This window comes from Cotesia typhae, unplaced genomic scaffold (genome assembly GCF_013202065.1).
Source record: "Cotesia typhae breed Kobodo isofemale line unplaced genomic scaffold, CoteBio_Ctyphae scaffold_152, whole genome shotgun sequence".
NCBI lineage: Eukaryota > Metazoa > Arthropoda > Insecta > Hymenoptera > Braconidae > Cotesia > Cotesia typhae.
The window spans coordinates 3,832,566-3,856,609 of NW_027423776.1; the positions used below are offsets into that span (position 1 = coordinate 3,832,566).

A 24,044-nucleotide genomic window follows, 5' to 3' on the forward strand; every position below is an offset into this window, starting at 1 on the left:
GCCAGCCTTGAAATCGCTGCTGCAAAATCAAATTTAAGCCTCCCCTGATCGCCTCACTCTCTGTACAAGAACATGCAGTTCAGTATTTTTAGTAAAGTTTACGAAAAATATTCAATTTAGAAAGATTTGTTCATCGTTGTATACAACTTGATGAAAATTTACGGCCGCAATTGGAATGGAAGTTAACATCAAGCTTACAGTCAACCTTTTTACTATAACTTTACTGAAGAAACTAGCATGTTAAGTTTTAACATCAAATTGGAAAGCAATTTACTGTCAACTTTATTGAAACTCTTGCTTTTTCAATTCTTTAACTTGGTTGTCGGTTCTGGACTCAGATCAACGGCAACTTTCAGTTCACATAGCTATCAGAGTCTGTAAGACTTCAAATTAACGTCAAATTATTCGGTTTTTCTTACCATCATATGTTCAGAAATATCGATTTCCATGTCATATGATATGGTAAAGAAGACTAAGGAAGTTTTCATCAGATTGAAGTTTGTACTTGAGCTCAAAGTATTCCATTTTAACATTTTTACTTTATTATTGAAATTTTACTTCGAGTTAAGTTTAATTTTTTTCTTCTATACAAAATTAGTAATACCAAATTTTTGTTCCACCAATTTTCGATGATAAATAACAATATTTTATTAATTGATGTCAAAAAAGGCTCGACAGAATACTGAAAGGATTTTCGAATTTATGAAAATTTTGAAACTAAATTTAATCAAGTCTTTACGTTAAGATAGGTGTGTCTTTTTAGAATTTTTTTAAAATAAATTCAACTTCAAATGAGGAGCTGATTTTCAAAAGGGTATCTTTTCATATTTTAAAAGAGCAGTTTTTTAACTTATAAGTATTAATTACTTCGAAAATTATAAAGATTTCTAAATAAGAATCGAATTGTAGCTTCATAACCGATAGCACTTTATAGCTCAATTAAAAAAGTTCAATAAAAATATTTATAATTAGAGATAACCAGTTTTTTGTCTCGATTAATCAAAAATATGAAAAGATACTTTTTTGAATTCAACTCCTCAAATACAAAAATACTATTAATTCAATAAATTAAAAATATAATATCACTTAATGATAAAAACAAAAAAAAATTATTTAAATACTTATCAGATTGGAAATTCATTGAAAGTTTATTTGAAAATTTTTGAGTGCATTTTTTTATGTTATTATTTTTGTAACAAGTAAATTATTTATAAATTTTTAAAAAAATATCGGGCGTCTACTGCAATAATCATACGTCAATTAAAAGTTTTACTTTTGAAATAAATTTATTTGTCCATGATGAATGATTTTAATCATTAAAATAACTACCGATGCAGTGAAATAAATTGTATACATGTAAGTGCACAATGAAAGTTAAATTACATTTAAAATTTATTTATTCAGGTTCAAGCAACGAAGGAGTAATCAGTGGTAACTTTAGTACTTTTCGCACTGAAGCAGTTAACTACCTCAGTAAACCATCAGCAGAACCTATAACTAAGTGTGATAAGATCGATAAACTTCAAGCTCTTTGGCAAGATCCAATTTGTAGCTTTCCAGCAGAACCAGTCAAAACGACTTATGTCAACGAAAGACCAGACAATTTAAATGTTAATCATTATGAAAGTCCGATAAAGTTACGCAGGGTAAGTGTGACGAGTAATTGTGAAAATAATTTAAAAACTCCGACAAATGAACGGCCTCAATCCTACATTGACATGCAGGGAAAAAAATCTGATAATGATAATAATCAAAATGATTTGTTGCTGTTCAATAATGTTAATCTAAATAATGATAAAATAAATATAACAAATGATTTTACAAAATAAATAAAAAATTCCTGATAGTTAGAATTTAAGAGGCAGTTATATTTAATCAAAATGTATATATATATAGAAAAGTAATTTTTTAAAAAATACTACAAACAATTGCAAAGATAACTAAAATTGATGATTGCAATGTTTAATGGAAACTCGGACCAAAGTGCTAAATGGAATAAAATATATATACCAAAGGAATTAATTAATCTTGCCATATTTTTGAGTAAAAAATATATTAACAATATATAGAGTAAATAATCATAACTTCTCTAATTTATTATTTAAAAATTCATGTAGATCGATAAAATAATCAATTAATCACAATCACGAATTATACCTCTGCAATATGAGTTAAGCAAGCTTCCGATAAATCATCATTCATTTTATTATCAAACGTTTCAAGTCAACTGAATATTTCTTACACAAAATAAATAAAATACAGTCAATTTAATTACCAAAGGACAGATTTATGGACTAAGATTAAATAAGAATGAAAAAAAGACTTCAATAATGATTTAATGTTATCAATTAATTGAAGCATAGTGAAAAATTAGTGCAAAAATTTTTAATTTTAGAAAGTTCAGAATTAGAAGTACATAGAAAAAATTTTAAATTAAGAGAGATAGTCACTGTGACGGGCGAAAAATGAAAGAATATCGGGAATATAGGAATGTCAGAATCGTCTTTTATTTATTTTATGAAGAATACATCCAAAAAATTGATACAAATTTTTATTGAAAAACATTAAATAATCTAAATATGCGTTGCCGCAGAGTCCGAATAAAAATCCTCCTCCAGAATCGCATTGATTTCTCAAAAGCAAGTTATCCGAAATAAAAAATCCAAGTGTATTATAATCTCACTAAATGTTATTATCTTTGTACGCGGTCAATTTTTTTATTTCGATTTTTCATAAAATGGCAACCGGTTAAAAATTTTTTATTTTTTCGCTAGTTTTTTATTTTGTTTTCAAGAAATCTCAAAAATAGTAAATCAAAAATTTTTAAATCGGCCACGCTCAACTTTAGCTACTGCAAAAACAAATATAAAAATTCTAAATCAGTTCATAATTGCTTGAGTTATCGATGCAACCAGTTTGAATGGTCGTTTCGAAAAAGAGTTTAATTGGGATGCCTAGTACGGACAGTCGTCAAACTTTGAAAAATTAGGTCAAAATTTTTTAAATTTTGACCTAAAGTTCTAGACACATATTTTTCAAGGTAAAAACTTTAAATTAAAAGAAAACAAATTTCTTTTATCTATCACAGTGACTATCTCCTTAACAGCAGCTGGTTTGTCAAATTTTAGTAACTGATTTTAAACTTTATTCCTATTCTGTTAAACTTTGTATACAAATGATTCACTTTAATGTTCTAGAAAATAGATTTTGTACATTTTGAGCATAAAAATCTAGAGTTAATTTTGTTAGAAAACGCTTTTTTAAAAATTTTTAAACTGTTATATCTTCCGAACGATTCTTTTAAATTTGATGTAATTTTAAGATATCAACACTGTTGTTTGAGCAAAACAAAACAATGTCTGAGGTCAATAATCAATCGGTCGTACAGTATCAACATAATTAAAAAAAAATTTTATTTTTGAATCATAAAATTTTGTGATTTAACTTAATGTAGTACTACTGGTTTTAGAATTGACGCTCAGAATTTGATAAAAGTGAACATATAGGTACATAACAATATCTTAATTAACTACTTAAATTTTTTGAGGCCTACCAAGAACTGAAAAAAAGATATTAATATTTACATATTTTTGTTAGGTCTTGGGATTTGACCCTTGTGGTAACAGTAGTACTATATTAAGTTAAAAAAAAAAACACAATTATTTAAATTAGGAATAGTTTTGTTATTTTAATCATTTATACCTATACAGAAAGAAAAATTTTTTGACTGGAGAACAAAAATTTTGGCTCAAGAAAATTTTCGGATGCCTAAAGGAAGATCGAAGTTGTGTTGGCCAAAGTAAAAATTTTTCTTGAAATTCTATTCTTGGTGGAAGTAATTTTTTCTTAATTCAAATTATCATAAATACTTGATACAATGAATTTTTATATTCTATCAAGATTTTTAGATACTTTAGGGAAGCAGCGTTACCTACTTCAGCTGAGAAAAAAATTTTCTCACCTTGAGAAAATTTTTCTCTTGAATATTTGATATCCATTTTAGATTATTTTAGCGTGCAATTATACATATTGAATAAAAAAAAATGATTCCATATTATTTGATCTTTCCATTTGATATGTTAATCAATAAAAATATTAATGAAAATTTACTCTCAAGATATTTAATTTTTTGGAGCAAGAGAGAAATTTTCTCAAGAGAAGGAAATTTACTTCTATCAAGAACTAAATTTTTTGGAGCAAGGACTAAATTTTCTCAAAACAAAAAAATTTTTTTGACTTAAATAAATTTTCTTGGATCAAGAAACGTATTTCTTAAAGCAATGGAATTAATTTGTTGGAATAAGTAACATTTCTCGGGTCAAAAAAAAGTTTGTTTTCGCTCAAGAAAATAATTCGAAAGGAAAATATTTTTTCGGCTCAAGTGTATCTTTTTTTTTGGGTAGTTCCTAAATTTTATCATTTTAAAAATCAAATTCTATCAGTCTCAAATTTGTTCTGAATATCATGAAGAGATCAATGTTAAGTTCGAAAAATTTAAGAAAGAATTATATTTGACACACAAATAAGACTTTAACAATCAAGCACAAATCAAGCTACAAAAGAAACTAGTTTTTCAATTATTTGCTAGAGAACGGTATAGAATATTAATGCCTAGTATTTTAGAGCTTTAAGTTACCTTTACATAATTATCTTACTTATAATTGAATAAATTAAAATTTATTGTGAAAAGAATGACTGGTTTGTTTGCTTATCGATTACAGAATGAATTATGAAGTGTGCGGATTAAAAAAAACAGCTGTTATCTAAATAAAAGAAATTAAAATTAACTACAATCTAAAATACAAAATAGAGTAAAAAAAACTCATTACCGAAGCGATTTCCTTGCCTTAATCTGAATAATTTAAAAATCATATTTCATATAAAATTCCAGAAAAAAATGGTCTTAAAAAAAAAAATAAAAATTTTTTTTGAACCCATAGCACACTTAGAAAATAATATTCGGTAATGAGTCATCTTTTTTTTTTTTTTTAATTTTTTATTTTATTTTATTCTAATAAAACTAAAACATATGTTAAAATTTACAATGATACTCGATTTTTTTATTATTTATAATTGAAATTATTCGAGAATTAATAATCGATGTGTATATATGAAATAGAGAAAATGTATGTTTTTTTTTAATAAATAAAAGTTAATCTAAAGTTTTTTTTATTAAATTAGAATTTAAGTAATTTGTTATTTATGAAAGACTGTGTTATATGTACCTTAATTATATATTTATGTTGTAATAATTTGTAATTATATACTGCGCCATTCCATTGTAGTACATAAAGCTATTTTATTTTTATTATATTGTAAAGTTATTTATATGAAAAGAAAAAAACATACCGACGCATATTGTATTTCTTTGAGTTAAAATATTATGATACTTAAATATTATCCTATAAATTTTTAAATTTAATTACTGTGCCATGTGTTATTATTTGATGTGTACTGTTTACTGTTAAAATTAAAATTATCAGTACTTAATAATTAATAAAATAATTTTCAAAACTATTTGAATAATTTTAAAATTGTTTTACTTTGTAATGCTCGTTGAGCTAATCCAAATAATACCTCTAATTTGAAAATTTACAAAATATATGTCGACGTTCATTACTACTGTTTATTCTTTCATAAGACCACAAACTTTTTATTAGTTTAAATACACTTTGTGTGAAAAATTTGTTTAATAAATGATTGATTTGTTCTAACATTATTTTTAAAATTACCATTTTAGCCCTGAGAAAATATCCCAACTAAGGTTAATGGATGCAGGTGTCACGCTCTTAGTAACACCTAGTTCATTATTCATGTACTCGTGTGGACTTATAATGAAAATCTTGAAGGAAATAAATCCCCCGAAGCCTTCATAGCCGCGATGAAATAGTCCAATTCCTCTCAGTGGAAATAATACTTTGCTTTCAACTGGTCGTGCATCAAAAAAAGGGACAGTTGATTGTCCTGCATCCTTCTTTAGATCCGATACTTTGAACTTAACAAATTGATTTCCTTTCAAATTAGGTATGTTTTTGGGGGATTTTATTGGATTATCCGGGCTTGGAAGTAACAACTCTGTTCTAAACAAGAATTATTCAAAATGAAAAGAAATTAGAAACAGATAATCTACACGGAAAGAACAAAATTACACTGCATATCCTCCCATATTATACTCAGTGTAATCTGTGGTAAAAAAAATAATTCAGATAATATCAAATATAATCCTGATTATACTAAATTATTTTTGTATTATACTCAGTGTAATCTCCGATTTGACCAAGTGATTTTTCTGATTATACCGCCCCAGATTACACTGGATGTAATCCGAAAAAATACCCTGTATAATTTGAATTATACTTAGCAGAATCTTGGATTATATAATTTTTTCAGAAATTGCGACATTCAACTTTTTTCTTTTTTAATTTATAAATTTTCTTTTAAATTTATAAAATTTCTTAAATTTGTGATGATTATTTTTTTTTTTAACTGTTCATTTTTTTATGTATTTTTCAAAAATGCAATACAATGCATGGATAGAAAATATTTAAAGATCATTCAAGCACAATTTTTTTGATAATTTGGGGTTAAAAAATTGAGTATAATACAAAAATAATTTAGTATAATCTGGATGATATTTGATCTTATCTGAAATTTTATTTTACCACAGATTATACTGAGTATAATATAAGAGGATATGCAGTGTAATTTTGTTCTTTCCGTATACACTGAGAGAAAAGTTTATTTAAATCGAATGAGACTCGTTTATTATAAAATAATCTCTGATTTAAATATCACCAACTAATACTTATCTTACTCAAAGATATGGATTAATCAATGTATTTATTTGAATAAGATAGTAAATTTTTTATAGCTACCAAATTTTTTCTTTAATATTTTAAAATCACATAAGGTACCCGCGGGTAATAAGGCCTGTCGGGTAATAGGGCCTAAGTGATAGAAATGCTATTTAAAATAACCGCTTCCGCTAAAGACTTCTCTAAGTAGAAGCATCTAGCATAGAAATGTCGCTACAAGTTTATAGAGTCCCGATACAACGTTCCTTGTCTTCTATATTTCATCATCCGTCATATGCTAAAGTAGCGCAAAAGAATTCCTAAAAAACGATTTAAGTAAATAGTAAACATTTTTTATAATTTTATATTTAATAATTTAAAATCATTGTTCTAATTTTGAAGAACATCTTAAAACGTATTGTTGCTCAATTTAAGTGATGATTGATCTCTAACATCAATTTTATCTTTTTAAGTATAGTATAACTATTTCCAGTATGTATAACCCGCAGGCCTTATTGCCCGACCGTAGTAAAATAAGGCCTATTCGCAGGGTTTTTGAAAAAATTTAATTTTGTGTTTTTTTATGGTGAAAATTACTATTACTCCATTAAATTTTATGACTAATGTATTAATTTAAAAATTAATGATACATTGCAATAATTAAATGCAATATTTTCGATGTTTTTCAAAATCTCCCTTAGCTAGGCCTCATTACCCGCCGGTACCTTAGTAAATGTTTTATAGCTACCAAATTTTTCTTTAATATTTTAAAATCATATATTTCAGTCAAATCAGATGTGTTAACTGTAAACAAATGTGATATTTGAATTTCGGTAAAAAAATCATGCTTTGTAAACATTAAATAATATCTAATATATTTTAAGAGTTCTAAAAGCAATGAGGATGAGTTTATTTTTATAATTTCTATTGGGGTACTTTCTAATAAACTAAAATTATTAAGTGCGAGTTGAATTTTAATAATTATTTTCTATTATGAAATTCATCAAAAATTTATGTATGTATGTAAAATTACTCAATTATAACAGTCAGCGATAAAGTTATTAAAAATACGACAACTCAAATAGCGACTCAAAGGTCGCATGATTTATTTCAAACGAAATTTGTTAAATATTAACAAATCTTATTTGAATAAAATGAATAAGCGAATTTAATCAAATAAACCAAAACAAAATAGTATTTGGTTCAAACTAATTCATGTTTACGTAAAACAATTTTATTAATATTAAATACGTCTTTTTAAGTTATCTATACTAATATCATAAAGAAGAAGGATTTGATGATTTGTTTATTTGCTTGCATTGAATAAGCTCCGAAACTACTGAACTTATTTAAAAAATTTTTTCACTGTTGGAAAGCTGCATTATTCCCGCGTGATATAGGCTATATTAAATTACAATTAATTTTGAAATTTTTGTTAAATACTCGAAGCCGGAGCGAACTGCTACACAGAAAAAAAACGTTCTTGAATCAAGTATGTAATTTTGAAGAACTTAATCTTCTTGATTTGAGTAGAAAAATTCTTGAACTACTAAATTTTTCTTGATTTAAGAAAATTTTACTTTATTCAAGAATTTTTCGTCTTGATTCAAGATAATTACTCCCTTCAAAATTATTTTCTTAGTTCAAGAATTTTTTTCTCGAATCAAGTTAATTTTTTTTTCATGTAGTTTTGAATAAATCTACGAATTTAAATCAAATAAACTGTTTTCTCAGTGATACAACTATCAAAAAACACTCATACTTAGGCTGTTCATTGTTTGATGAAATCCAGACATGGTTCTTAGATAATTTACCCGTTGGGTAATCAAAGTCCGTTAAACGAATCTGCATTTCTACAGAACCGTTTTTATACTTTGGATTACTGTTGAAATCACCAGCGAATCGGAATCGAACTCCTGTCACGACTGATTCTGTAGAGGCTTTTACGTCACCTAAATTTAAAGATTCTGGATAACCGAAATCTTTTGCTGCAGTTGTAAGATTAAATGCTTCACCCATTTTTCGTGGATAAGTGCAAAATGTGAATTGATCATAAATAGAACAATTATCAAGTGCTTTCCATGATACGCTGTTGTTATCTATCTTCCCATGTGGCAAAAGCTTTCCTTCTTTTATCTTTACGTAAATTGTGTTATTTTTTATGACAAATTTCAAATCCAGAACAACCCTAAAATTTTAATAGTTTCTGTGTTTAGAACTCAGTAATTGATAGTATATATTGATAGTAATTGATAGTATATATATTCAATAGGGTGTTCCAAAATGTAAGAAGCTTTTTTTGGATACTTCCGGCCAAATTTTGAAATTTCAGCGAAAATGCCCAAGCAAAGCTCTTGTTAAAAAATTCTCTGAATATCAAATAAATTCTTTACACTTAAAATATGTTAGGAAATGCCCAAACACAACTCTTTTTAAAAGCGGAACCCAAAATTCCAATTTTGAGAGGTCCATCATCGAAGTTATATTTTGGAACACCCTAATATTCAATGAAACAGCTGAAAAGATCAATCTCCATGAACATACTTGTTACTGTCAGTATCAGACACTTGATCTCGGAAGCTAATGGCAGTGATTTCGTGATGTACTTCTCTGTGAGGCTTGGCAGTGCAAACGCAAACACAATAATCACAATAATGAGTTGTCCATTGATACCAACTGTTATACGTTATCATTTTTCCTAAGCAATTAGTGTTATTGCCATAAACATTATTATTTCCATCTCTAAACCATTGATATCGTCTCACATCATCATCCTACATTACACATCGCACTTCAATTATCAAAAGTATCATGTGCTTCATTAGGGTGTTTCAAAAATCATTTTAATGAAATTAATTCTCAATTTTTGGTTAAAATACAATCAATATAACATTTTTTTAATTGAAAAAAATTTTTTTGAAAGAGAGAACTATCAAAAAATTATGAGAGGCTTTTTTTCGAGCTTTTGATATCCTGTAAAAATATAGATTTTTCTTTCCAATACGTAGATAAAAGGACGAGGTACAGAATTTCAAAGTTTAAAAAAGTTTCCCTCTATATTATTTAAATGGAAAATGAAAAATTTAGATTAGCGATTTCTACATAGAAATATTAATTATTGAAATTGCAACAGGTACTTTATTTTAACATCCAACAAAATATCACGTCGAGATCTGATCAGAACTCGATTTTCGAAAAACGGGGTAAAATCAATAACTTCCCGATTTTTGAAAATTTTCAATTTTCTTAGCGGGAAGTTAAAAATTTGTTGATTTTTTGAAACACTATTATTCATTGTTAATGTTATCAATAGAAATTTTGTAAAACTTACGAACTGACAAACATCGAATTTGGCACCCATATATTGACAATCTAAGTCCTTGCACATATAATTAATGTGAGGCTTAAAATGTTCACCTTTTGTATCACAATTATACGAACAACTTCCATCTTTGTCCAAATAATATTCATTTTGAATCATTACTTGGTACATTCTTTCCAACTCGATGTATGTTTTGTCTGAACAAATATTTTGATCATTAAAAAATACAAAGATAAATGATAAGATATTTTGTATTCATTAAATAATAAAAGAATGTTTTGTAGTGAGAAATGGAACAATATTTTTTTGAACAGTGTTTTTGCAGATCATCTGAATTAAAGATTTGAAGTTGTGATCATAGAATATTTTTAATCAAGACTTTAATTATTTTTTGAAAAATTTTAAATTCATTTTTTCAATTATCACGAAAGTCAATACTACTTTTCACACAATAAAAAAATTTTTTTTGGTTCAAGAACTTTTTTTTCTTGATTTAACATAATCACTTTTTCAAAAGTCTCTCGTGGTTGGAAATTTTTTCTTGTGTCAAGCTAATTTTCTTATCTCTGAAAAAAATGTTTCTTACTTGTCATTAAAAATAGATTCTTTTGATGATCAATTATTAGTACTTTAGGTCTCATAAAATTTTTTTCAAAAATGCAAGATAGAGTTCAAATTTATATTTGATCATGTAAATAACATGTTGCAAAAAAATTTTTTTTTTATTTAAAAAAAAATATTTTTTTTTTTTTAATTTCGAGTTCAAAGTGATATTGAAATCTATTTTTAAATAAAGAAAAGTTTTTTCACTAAATTTTTGAGGCACCCAACTCCCCCTCTCCTATTTATTATTTTTATTTATTCTTAAAATAGAATATTCAGAAAATCGACAATTCAATTCAATTCATTTTTTCCATTTTTTTAGTTACTCCAAGCTATTTTCTGCTCAATTTTTATAGATTTCAAGTAATAAGTATGTTAATTTTCTAGAGGAATTTATCAGCTCAATTATCAGCAGAAATTCAATTTAATATTAAATATCACACAAACTAAATACTCAAAGTCATCTAATTCTCTAAAATAATAAAAAATTAGTTACCAGATACAAAATCAAATCAAATATAAAATAGATCAAATATTAATTTGAAATTTATCTTTTAAGGCTCATGAAAGAGTGACTCAATTATAGTAATAAATATTTTTGTATATCACTAGGCATTAAGCCTATCTCTTTTTCCTTATCCTATGTACAGGCAATTTTTTTGTCTCTATGGGGATTATACATATATTATGTATGTAGTTATTTTATATGACTATGTATGTAATTTTGGGAAGTAAATAAATAAATAAGTAAATAAAAAAATTAAATTAAGCAACGGGTTTACTCTATGATCTATATGATGTGTAGATCATCAAGCGCAGCCAAACCTGATTTATTAATTATTAGAATAAAAATGTTCAGAAAAATCAGAACGTTATACAGTAAAAGAATTTATATTTACCTCGAGTATGATTACTAAAGTCGCAGGCATAGAGATACTCGGAAAAATTGCCGAGATAATCGCGTGTAAAATTCATGAACTTTGTAACACTAGTCATAAAATGACTCCTTTGATGAAGTAATTTTTTTCGAATGTTTGCTATGAAATTAAAAAAACTGCATTAGTTTAAATGGCACTAATATTAACGAAAATATTTGTAATTAAATCATTACTCGACTTACTATCTACGGTACATTTAGATTTTAAACTAAGTCCAATTGACGTCCGAAAAAATTTCAAGACAAACCCTCTGAGTATTTCTTTAGATAAATCATACAAATCTTGTAAAAACAAATGTTCATCACAATCAACATCCATGGTTTCTGATTTCTATAAAATGACAAATGTAAAGAATAAAATTGTTTTTTATTTTTTATCCCTTCTTTCAGGACTGATTAAAGTTTACAAAAACAACTTACTGCTTCTCTTCTTTCAATCTCACCCGTCAATGAACGATAACTTTCTTTGATGTAAGAATACGTCAACTTCCACTGAGATGTTGAATGAGGTAATGGAAATGAACATAAAATTTGAATATCATCAATATGACTGCTGACTTTGTTTTTAAAAAAACGATTGATTAAGCTCTCTAAAGTGTTCAATTCTGTTCTCAAACTTCTAAAAATTATATAAGGAAGTAATGACAGCGTATTATTTTTATTTATTCGATGATCTCTTAATTTTTTATCGAATTCCTCCCACGGAAAATTTGATTTATAATTATCTGTCTCATTAAAACTATTGAAAGTTTTCAACATTTCAGTAATAAAATTTTTTATTTCATAATTTCTTTCCTCTTCATTCATGTAGCTTGTTATTTTATACTCATTGTCTATAATAGAATTAAATGCTTCAAAGAAATCGTGTATTGAATTTATATCAGACACATCTGGCCAGTGAAGAGAAGCAACGAAATAGGTATTAAAAACAATGAAAACAATACAAATTAGAATTTTTCCAGACATTATTTTCCGTTATTTAAAAGTCGCAATTAAATCGCGTGAGCTAAAAACTATTCACGTCTTACTTCACTAATTTATTAAGATACACTACGAAAGGAATATTTCGGAACTTAGCAAAGAGATACAACAGCAGAAGTCCCTATTGCTTAACAACTGTCTTCCTCAATAGATTTATGTACTATCTGCGATAAAATGATTAACAAATAATATCAGACCATAAAAAATAACGAATCAAATTCTCAATTATAATCGACGTCAAAACCTGTTATAATAGCATTAAATTTACTGTTGTCATCGATGTAATATAATTATAAAGTGATTAAACAGCAACAATCAAGAACTTAACTCACGTACATTGTATTAGAAAAAATACTTTTAAAGTATATTATCCAACTGTTTATAAGATTAAAAATGAGTGATAAAAGTGATAAAATTTATTAACTATATTTTTTTCTTTAATTTAATTTAATCTTTTCAAAACAAAACGATAAAGATTTTATAAAAGGCTATTGAACAGTGGGAATGAAAATTAATTTCGAAAAAATTATTAGAAAAGATTTACAAATTAATTTAACAAACTTTTATGTATAAAACTCATGATACTTGTACGAAGTAATTTAATATTATTTTGTAAGCCACACTGCTTTTTAGGAAAACTGAACTTATTTTGGAACAAGACAAAATAATTTTCTTGGCACAAAAAAATTTTATTTCATCTTAGATACATTTTTTCTTTCTCAATATTTCTTGAGATAAAAAAATGTATTTTAGAGTCAAGAATTTTTTCGTTTTTTGTAATTTGTTAAGCGTAACATTATGATGATGATAAGAAATATGATGATAAGTCCTGGATTGCCAATTACTATTTAATAGTTAGTTATTTCTTCGAGACTATTCTGGAAAATAAGCCAAATCATTCTTAGTAGAATTCATAAATTCTGTGATATTACTGATGAATGCATCTCTTTCATCATAAATTGAAATGCTTGGAGTTATAAGATAAAATCAATGTTAATTTTTAAAATAATTGACCAGAAAATATAAATAGCTAAGAAAATAGTGAAAATTTTTGTTTAACGCTTACATGTCGAGGATTGATGGAAAAAATCTGGAAATCGGTCGACCGTGGAGGCCAACCCTAGAACTTCCCGCTAAGTTTGAATTGAAAGCTCCCTAAAATGCGTTTTTTGGTTAGTATTTGAGCTTTTCAAGTTCAAAGCACCGTTTTTCATATTTTGAGCATGTCTCATGCTTCTCCGTATGGTTCAATCCTCCCCAGGACTGCTGGTTCAATTGACGCCATATAATTTTATAACAATTAATAGTAACTAATAAATAAATAAACTATTATATCACTATAAACAAAGTTGAGGATTATAAAGTAACAGTATACACAACGACTACAATTCAAACTTTATCATTTAATTCAAAAATTGAAATATTATCAAACAATTTGTCACCAGCCGAAAAAAAAGTTTACATGTCTGAAAATAAAAAAATCTCAATTTTTCAAAATTTATTAATCGTAATGATTTCAAATTTTGATCATGTCCGAGTTTAACATATTAGAATCTAATTCTAAGAGCATGAATCGTTTTTTCAATTTTTTAATTCGAATGGTTCAATTACCCCCTTCTCCTCTATACATCTGGGTCCCATTGGGTTCCAAATCCCAATGAGGACCCAATGAAAAATCCAATTGTGAAATCCCAATTAAAAACAAAAAAAATGATTGTCAATTTTTCTAATTGGGATTCATATGGAATCACTATTTTCTAATTAGAGTTCACGTGAGACCAAAGTGGGAATGCCCAATGTGAAATTAAAAAATTATAAAAATTATAACGTTATAACTCATATTTTTAACCAATTGCACGACTCGTGATGCGAAGCATCAGAGAGTGCTTTACGATCGAAAAATTTTTTTCGCCTCATTTTGGCGGCTATTTTTATTATTATAGCCTTGTTAGTTCACGGAATCAAGATATTTAGTATATTATTGTCGAGATAATTTAATGGAGATTAATTCCATCCTTTCTAAAAATTGATTTACTGCAATAGAAACGGAAAAAAACATCAAAATAGGTCAAAAAATTTTCCTGTCCGTCATGTATGAAACCCCGGAAACACTGTAACTTGTGAAAAACTCCATTATTTGAGTTAAATTTTTTTTTTTTTTTAAATTCTAATCGACGATTGTAGGTCACTGAATGCGTATGATTAATTAATTCAGTGTCGTTTAATTGCAATTAATAAAAAACGAAAACTACAAGACTGTATATCTATATATATCCATGTAAAATTAACATGGATGGTGATATATCTATATCTATAGATGGTATGTCTATTTTATTCCACCAGGGGCGCCTGTGCATCACTTTCCTAGTACAGCTGTTATTTTAAAAATTTTTTTTTTCTTTTTATTTTGCACCACTCATGTATTTTTTATTTTTTTTTTTAATATTTCATAATTAAATGAGCATTATGAGTCGTGCACTTTTTGATTTTCCAAACTTTTTTTTTTTACAGTCGCATTAATTTAAGGATAATTCAAAACTCCGTTCAAATATCAGTCATTTTAGATTTGTATAGTTGTATTACAAACAGTACTATTCCCGTCTCTCTCTTACTCATTATAAATACATATTTGGTTGTCTCTCTTTTACTAACTGTACTTAGCTCAACATAATAATTCAATTGTATTGTTAATTTTACAATGTACATTTTCCGTCGAAATTTGACCGGACTAAAATTTTATATTTTACAAGGTTCTTACGAATATACCTGACCAGTAGGTATTATCTCAAGAGTTTTACCAATAGAACATTATTATCAACGTTGTAGGTAATTACTAAACTATTTTTTTTAGAATTTTTCGATTATTGTGCCAAAGGCAGTCATTGTACTTAGTCGTTAACTACAGCCAATTAGTCTTTGAACTCCAAGCTAGTAACCTCGTGAAAATACAAGTAATTGTGCTGTCTCAGATTTAATAAACAGTTCTGTCGATTAAAGTAAGTTAATTATAAATAACAATGAAATTAGTGGACATTTAACAATTTTTAGAATTTTTCTTATTGAACAAATTATTGTAAAAATAATTGAAAGAAAAATTCCATGTGCAGAAGATTTGAAAAGTTTCAATTTTTAAAATATATTCTTTTAATTACAATTTTATAAATAAAAAAATCGTCAAACGTCTATTGATTTCAGTATCAGAATGATAAATGTATTTTTAATTTATAAATTTGTCTACAATTAGTTCGATATTGAAGAAGTTATAGGTTATCGAGCGGTCATTCCATGTGTAATTATCACCACGTGTTGAGTTCACAGTCAATGTTCAACTTAATCAGCAAAAAGTGAAAGAATTAAAATCACTGTGAAAATTACATCATCAAATAATTTAACTCACCTGGTTTTACTACACACAAAAAACAAATTTCTTGAGCCAAGAAAATTTTAAGGAAAACAAAAGTTATTTTGGAGCAAGAAAAAATTTTCTTGGCCCAAAAAAGTTATCTTGGCTCAAGAAACCTTGACTTGATTAAAAAAAATTTCAATCTTCCTTAATATTTTTTTAAGCCGAGAAAATTTACACTCCAGTTAAGAATTTTCTTTTTCAGGGTACAGCAGCTGTCCTTATAATAGAGTTTAGCGACATGTCAAGAAAAATGTCTTCTGGGTTGAACGGCATTGAGGGCAAGACTCCCTTCCTGATCGGCGTCTCTGGTGGAACAGCCAGCGGGAAAACTACCGTCTGCAATCGTATAATGGAGAAGCTAGGGCAAGTAGATATGGATCAGACTGAGCGAAAGGTCGTTTGTATCTCCCAGGACTCCTTCTACCGGAACCTTACTTCAGCGGAAATAATTCTAGCGGAGAAAGGTCAGTTCAACTTCGACCATCCCGAAGCTTTCGACAACGACCTAATTTTTTCTACCCTTCAGGACATTCTCGCTGGAATCAAGTGCCAAGTTCCGATTTATGATTATTGCACGCACAGCCGAGTTCAAGGCCAGTCGATAACTATTTACCCAGCAGATGTCGTATTATTTGAAGGAATTCTAGTATTCTACTTGGCCAAGATTCGGGATTTGTTTCACATGAAATTATTTGTTGACACTGATTCCGACACCCGACTGGCACGTCGTGTTGCTCGAGACATTAACGAAAGAGGCCGAGATCTGAGTTCCGTGTTGAACCAGTACATGAACAATGTGAAACCAGCGTTCGAGGAATTTAGTTTGCCAACGAAGAAGTTTGCGGATGTTATAATTCCCCGTGGTGCCGATAACTCAGTCGCGATAGACCTTATCGTCCACCACATCTGGGACATTTTGCATTTGAAGAAAATGAATGAAGTTGAAATGGCGCCGGCGTCTATACAGCATCCATATCTTCACCGTAGGCGCATTTCTGAATCTACTGATTCAGACACTATCAGCAGATGATTCATTTCTGATTTAAATGGTTTTCATTGATCTTTCTTTCTCGATGGAAGTTAATATAGATTTACTGTTTTGTAAATTAATAAAAGAAATTGTTTGGATATAATATGAATTTTTAATATTTAACAGAGTTACTTTACTATATAATTTTATTAATAGTTTCAAAAATTATTAACTAGAGTGTTATTAATATATGGACTGTAACACCTTGACCAATATTTAAAAAAAAATTTTAACCGTGTATTGTCATCGAACAAAAATTTTTAATTAACACAACTTCGAAAAAAATTTTGGTCAAAAAGTTACTTTTTTCTATTTTTTTACCATCCATATGATAAATGAGTGATTTATTAGTACGGAAAAATTTACTGTACCATCGCATGTTTGATTTACTCTGGTCACAATTTCATTTATTATGTCGAGGGTACTCTAATACAACCTTGGTGTATCTCAAAGATTCGTATTTTGGAAAAATAATGACCTAAAAATTTTATCAAATAATAATTAGAGTAATTTTTAAATATTTATATTTATCATTAAAGTTTGATTATCTTTTAATATTTTTCAATCAAAATTTTACTGTTAAAATCAATTTGAGAAGGTCGATACTAATTTTCAAAATTTTATAATACCAAAACTTTGAAATTTTTTTTATCAAAAGATTTATAAATAAATCGATCGCTGTTAAAATTTCAAATCGATTCATTACATCGTTTTTGAAAAATCAATTTCCGAAATTCGTTCTACTATAAATTATTCAGTAACAAAAATATGTATTGCCCAGGAAAGACGGTAAAACATTATTTTTTTAAACTTAGGTAGTTTAAAGAAGTAAAATTTCGAACTTTTAACAATCATTTTAATGAATACTTTAGTTTTTAAAAAAATTAGATTTAAACAATTATCCAAAATATTTCATAAGTTTATTTGTAGATTTCTACATTTAAAATAATTAATTTTTAATTATTGACTTTAGCCATCACTTTTACGTAAACATTTAACAACTTTTTTTAAATAGACAACATTTTTTAGTGCTTGTTAAGATTTAATATACAATTTGCGAAGAACAAACGGTTAATCCTTTGGTTATTTTTTTATAGTTCACGAAATGAGTTAGCCATTTAAATTTCCAATTCTTATAAAAATTTCACTCTCATTTATTGAAATTGCGTTGGTGTTTATAAATACAACTTATAACAAAAGTAGGGTTTGGACACTTTAATGTTATTTTTGGACGCTTTACAATTTTTTGCACAATCAGTGAATTTCAAATAACATGTTCAATGTTAAAATAATATTTCCATAAAATTTTTTAACGCTTACATTTATCCAAGAACAGAATTGATGGTACTGTTAGATTTATAAATTATTTACAAAATAATTTGGACATCAAATGTTTAAAAACGGTATAGTATTCACAAACGGTGCTTCTATTCTAATAACTTTACAGTTATATTTTTTTATATTGAATTCAATGATTTGCTTTTATGGTTATTATGAATTTTGATGCTTTGATTTAGTTGAAAAAACTGAATATGTTGGAACAAAAGTGAAATTTTGAAAAAAGAATTTTTTATTCGTTATTCAAGTAGTTTTTTGTAGTATGTGATCAAATTTTTATTTAAATTTAAAAAAATTACAGACTTTCATTGTGTCTTAAAAGAAAATAAGTGATAACAGACTATCTCAATGATTCATTTTTCAGATATCACTCAAAGAAATATATATTGATGTATTGTTATGATAAATACGTATTACTTTGTCAGAGTTTAATTGAAACGGACGGATATATACTTTCAAATCATCAGATACAACGTAATTTTTATTAAGATCAATCACATCGTTCCCAAAAAAAAATTCATCCCCTATCATTTTAAAATTTTGAGTAACCACTAATTTTTTATTCTGGTAAAACACTCCAATCAGTTTGTTAAATTCAAGGTCATGAGTTTCGATCGTTATTAAATCTTCGCTGTCTGCGGAAACATACAAAGGAGGTAAAGTGTGATGATTTTGTTTTTCACCAAGTGTTTTATCTGTATCTTGATAAACATGTATAAATTTATTTTGATGGAATATATTTATATTTTTTATCAAGTTGATAGTCTTTAGATCAATGATTATTTTTTGATCATCAGGCACAATTTTAATGAAATTATATTGCTTTACAACATTTCTTGACGTAGATGATGATTTTTCAATCAGTTGAAACACTAATTTATTATTTTTAAATGAAACTTCAATCGCTTTATTACTGTTAAATTCTTTTGAATTTATCAATTCTCTCGTTTCTTTACTTATAACCATACGAAATTCCAACCATTTCCCATTTGGACTTCGAACAATATTTTGTTCACTTAGTTCATCATTAATTAGCGGATTTATGAACTTAGGTGCGTTGTACAGACCTGAAAATATGCTATTTCTGCAATAAAGTAATTGATATTCACTAATTAATAGATGAATTAAAACCATTTTTGTTGAAATGTATCAATAACTGACCTGGAAATCTTACGCAAAGTGTCAATTGAACATTTGGACCAATTTCTGTTAAGATTTTGCAACTCCGTCGACATTATAGTGTCAGGACTCACACAATTAATATCTATGTCCTCATTATGTTGAACGTCTAATCTAAATTTGAATGATATTGTCATAATTCATTATTATTAAAAAATACAATACCGTTTATTTACAGGTTGGATTAATTAACATACGAGTGAGCCAGTTCATGAACAGTAACATTTATAACAGTAACATGATTACTTTCGTGTATAACAATGGCCCGATTTAGTTCCTTTGTTTTTTTTATCAATATGACAAGCACCTCCTAAGAATGCTATACCGTGAATGAACTCCAAATCATCACTTCTTTCTTCTAGTTTTCTACAAATTAAAAAAAAAAAAAACCATTTCATTTCACTAGATTATCATTTTTGATTCGTTTTTTTTTTTTTTTCTCGTCAATATTAATAAAAAGTTTGAAAGAGGCTGGCAATATCCTAATCGGCTCGGTACTAAATTTTACTGTAAAAATTCTTTTTTGAATAAAAATATTCCCATCACATTTTTTTTTTTTTTTTTCAAACCAGGCTAGCAATAGCCTAATCGTCTCGGTACCTGCATTTCGAAAGAGCGCGGGACCAGGGTTCGATTCCGGCACACCCCAATATTTTTCAGTGATTATAAGTAAGAATATGTGCGTCACATTGCCAGCCTCTGACGAAAAAATTTTTGCTATATAAAATATTCTAATCTAACTTTTTTGGTTTTCAATTACACTTGTAAAAATTGAAGAAAAGTAATAGTTTGAAAAACTAAAAGACACATTTTAATAAAAAAAACCGTGCTAAAAAGTAGAAAATAATTTTTAATAAATTTAAAATAAGAATACAGTGATTAGAAAAAAAAATCATTTTACTGTACATATTTTCTAATAACTCTGCATAATTTTTTTTTATAATTGCGCGCGCAGCTTTCGCAGGCACATACATCATACATCATACTTTTTTTTATATTCATATTGATTTCCACTCATATAATGGATGACTTTTTCATCCTAAGTAATTTAAATGATTGAATTAAACATACTTAGTTATACATAAAAATTAAATTGAATTACTTGAGCTATCATAATTCCGGCGATGCTTATATCTATTTTCAGATCTTTCAATGATCGAAATAGCATATTGACGACATTCCAAAATGTCAATAAGTATAAGGAAATAATTTTTAGTTTTTATTGTATTTAGCATACACTTGGTTATCAATTATCAACAGTAATTCCGGATACACCACTTCAGAGACTGATTGCGAATTTTTGGTCAACACTGGAATCAATTAACACTGTCGATATTTTTTTTTTTATGTATAAAAATTTACCTTCTGTAATGTTATAGATTCTGTTACAAGCACGAGCCAAATAGTAGCTTCCTTCAGAGGTAGGAAAATTTTCTGACACAGGTTCAATTGTAAAAAATTCACTTCCTATGTAACCAAACTAATATAACAAAAAAATTATTAATAATGTTACTAATAGTAGCAATAATTAAGACATGGAAAGAAAAACTAGACCATAATTAGGGGAGGATGGCCTAAAGCGGGTAAGCTAACGAAGAAGGCCTAGAAGTTTTAGCTTTTCTTCGACTTACTAACGAATATTATTCTATCCGAATAATTTCGGAAAACCATGAATGTAATTTTTAAGAAATATTTCTGCAGTATTAAATTATTTTTTTAAGAAAACTAAAATTCATCAGATGTCTGCTGATTCCAGTACCATTATTAATTAGAACTTCGTTTTAAAAAATACTATGATAAATAGAAAATTATAATTTCAAACGAAAGATCATGATTCATAAAAAAAAAAAATAACCGATGAGGTTAGCCGAGTGGTCTAAGGCGCATGGCCTATAGAGCACTCGGATTGGCTCACCGGCCAGACGTGGGTTTGAATCCCAAGCTGGTTTTAGAAACCATCTAGGTTGATATTCAACCCTTGCCGCATAGATTAAGATTTTCACAACCCAAAAAGACCCTAACGTACCACTCCCAAAAGTCGGCGATATGACTACAGCAGTTAAAAGCGACTCTAAATAATAATTAATTAAAAAAAAAAAAAAAAAAATTACAATCAGTAGCAAGAAATGATAACCATGCAAAATGTTTTGACGTTGCTCAATATTTCCATACATGGATTAATATAGTCTAATATGTTCATATATGATTTTTAACATGTTCTAATTTGGCTTAATGTAAAAATTGGTCATATCAGACCATATTAAATAATTTCTTCAAAAGCATTCTTGTTGATTGTAATTCTGATGCATCATAATTATGATTTTTGGATTATAACTATCTATTTGAAATTTAGCAAAAAAAGTAAGTTTTTTTTTCTTCCATGTACATAACATTACATAATTTGAATAATTATTTTACTTGAATTTGTCTAGATCTGTCAAAATTAATTTTGACATAAATCGAACTGAATTCTTCTTCGTCTTCATACAATTCCCATTGTTCTTCGCGAAATATCTGAATTTGATTAAATTAATAAAAGAATAATTGATATTTAATCATTTAGAAAAATTGGGAATTTAGAATCACAACATTAATTAAATTTACATGTGTTTTCACTTTGAGTCGTAAAAAATCATATTGAGTGTCTAAATAATACACTGGAGTGTTAGATCCAACTAAAAAATTTTTTGACGGTACAAGGTTCAATATGATTGTTTTACCAAAAATCGTTATTGGAAGCAGAATTTTAAAATCAATAGATCGTTTTTTTATATGCGGCCATTTGATTTTTGATACATCACATTTCTCTACTACTGTAATACATTTTCAAAAACATTATGTATTTTTTTGATATCATATCACTGATTGAGAAATTTATATTTTTACCTTGACACTCGTGATCAATAAATTGTTTTATTTTTTGATCTAGCGGTATCGAATTGTTGAACTAATAGAAGTGATATTCATGAATTTATGATTACTCTTTTTTCTAAATTAGCAATACTTACTGATTTTGCAAAAACAAAAATCATGGTATAGAAAATTGTCCATGTCATAATGACTTTTGTACTAAAAGATCCTAAAAATAATTCTCAATAATTTTGATAAAAAAACCCCGTAAATTTTCAATAAATTAACAAACATGAAGATATCTTAAAATTGATTTAATATAAACCATACCCATATTACAGCGGTAACTTCTTTTTAACTTTTTAAGTTTAATAAAAATTTGATAGAACAATACATAAAAACGACTTATCTATCACTGCTAGCAGTTAACGGTAAGCCAAAAATAACAATTAAGTATTGTCTATAAATGGTTAAATTCGATAGCAATAAAAATAAAATTTAATGATTTTCATCAGTAATTTACTAAGAGCTTAAAACAGGATAAAGTAGATCACAAATTATTTATGTTTTTCTTTTAATTTATTTCCATTTACAACGTTTCGTCAGCAACTGACATTAGCAGCATACATATTTGAGAGGTTATTATTAGTAACTGTCTAATTATTAATTAATAACGTTTAGATATTTATACTGAAAACGGAATTTAATTTATATAAATATTATCAGTATTTTGACAATTTTTTTAAAAAATGTTTCTTAACCATGACTTATGTATGTATTGGTTTTATGCCAAACGTAATATTGAATATCATGTGACTATGTGTTAATGTTAAAAGTATTTCAAGGTATTAATTATTTTTATTTTGATATTGTTAATAATTTGGTTTGATTGTTTTAATTAATTTTGTTTTATTTTATGATACATAGGTTACCTGATGAAGTCAGAATTAAGCTGACGAAACGTTGTAAATGGAAATAAATTAAAACAAATATGTTCTTACGACATATATGTACACTGCAAAAAAAATTTGTGTGTGTGTGTGTGTGTGTTTTATAGAGAAGCGAAAAAAAATCTATCATTGAAGGATGATGATCGCCAGTGTGGGATTCTTGCCTACTAAAAAAAACAATACGAAATCTTAATTTTTAAAATATAGTTTCAAAAAGCTGCAAATTTGGTAAGGATCTTCTATTTGTCATGTAGAGATCATCTCAATATGGATTTCAATAAATTCTACTTCCGATTCGATGGAATGTGGAACCTGTGGAAGTCAAAATAATACTCCAATTGAATTTCAAGTCTAGATCTAAAACTTCAATTCTATAAAGTGTCCAGCGGAGCGGGCGGTCAACAGCTAGTTTCAAATAAAGCAAACTTTACTAGTTCACCGATTATTATTAATGAATTCATCTCACAAACGTTGTAGTTTAATACTATTTATAATTTTATTAACTATTAAAAATCAAAATCCATAAACCATTATATGTATTATTGTAAATATTACAAATAAAACTAGCAATATAATTAACAATATTGATTATTATTATTAATTTTCTCCAGTTATGATAAGTAAATTTTTTGAAAAGAAATATTCTCTTCTTTT

The 24,044-nt window shown here is 27.0% G+C and overlaps 3 protein-coding genes and 1 long non-coding RNA gene across 7 annotated transcripts in view; 2 read left to right on the forward strand and 2 right to left on the reverse strand.

Moving 5' to 3' along the window:
- The window catches only part of Ret (protein kinase receptor Ret oncogene), a 67,313-nt gene extending 63,586 nt beyond the window's left edge, over positions 1-3,727 (forward strand). For all 3 annotated transcript variants that reach the window (XM_074255619.1, XM_074255620.1, XM_074255621.1), the window contains one exon: positions 1,405-3,727. In XM_074255619.1, coding sequence (XP_074111720.1) covers positions 1,405-1,829 — 425 coding nt within the window. In that variant the 3' untranslated portion in view covers positions 1,830-3,727. The remainder of the gene's footprint in view (positions 1-1,404) is intronic.
- Positions 3,728-3,861: 134 nt separating this feature from the next.
- Positions 3,862-11,745, reverse strand: LOC141535624 (uncharacterized). Its single transcript, XM_074255625.1, has 5 exons — positions 11,619-11,745; positions 10,126-10,313; positions 9,339-9,568; positions 8,557-8,982; positions 3,862-6,080 (listed from the first exon to the last, which is right to left on the reverse strand). Exons 1-5 carry the CDS (start codon positions 11,713-11,715, stop codon positions 5,729-5,731), a joined length of 1,293 nt encoding a protein of 430 aa, XP_074111726.1. The 5' UTR covers positions 11,716-11,745; the 3' UTR covers positions 3,862-5,728.
- A 3,615-nt stretch (positions 11,746-15,360) lies between these two features.
- Positions 15,361-17,176, forward strand: LOC141536148 (uridine-cytidine kinase-like). 2 transcript variants are annotated; one of them, XM_074256462.1, is made up of 2 exons: positions 15,361-15,463; positions 16,246-17,176. In XM_074256462.1, exon 2 carries the CDS (start codon positions 16,282-16,284, stop codon positions 17,071-17,073), a length of 792 nt encoding a protein of 263 aa, XP_074112563.1. In that variant the 5' UTR covers positions 15,361-15,463; positions 16,246-16,281; the 3' UTR covers positions 17,074-17,176. The 2 variants fall into 2 exon arrangements, with proteins under 2 accessions (XP_074112563.1, XP_074112562.1); XM_074256461.1 differs by lacking the exon at positions 15,361-15,463 and adding an exon at positions 15,476-15,633.
- A 144-nt stretch (positions 17,177-17,320) lies between these two features.
- Positions 17,321-21,691, reverse strand: LOC141536149 (uncharacterized). The gene is made up of 3 exons (XR_012480694.1): positions 19,788-21,691; positions 19,573-19,704; positions 17,321-19,495 (listed from the first exon to the last, which is right to left on the reverse strand). It is a non-coding gene; the product is annotated as an uncharacterized LOC141536149 (long non-coding RNA).
- Positions 21,692-24,044: the final 2,353 nt, after the last annotated feature.

Bases quoted from the DNA above. Each gene is read 5' to 3' on its own strand.
- LOC141535624 (XM_074255625.1), bottom strand. From the start codon at position 11,715: ATGACTAGTGTTACAAAGTTCATGAATTTTACACGCGATTATCTCGGC. The intron at 10,314-11,618 runs GTAAATATAAAT...ATATTTGTTCAG, and splicing joins CTTTAGTAATCATACTCGAG to ACAAAACATACATCGAGTTG. The intron at 6,081-8,556 runs GTATGAGTGTTT...ATTCTTGTTTAG, and splicing joins TCAAACAATGAACAGCCTAA to AACAGAGTTGTTACTTCCAA.
- LOC141536148 (XM_074256462.1), top strand. From the start codon at position 16,282: ATGTCAAGAAAAATGTCTTCTGGGTTGAACGGCATTGAGGGCAAGACT.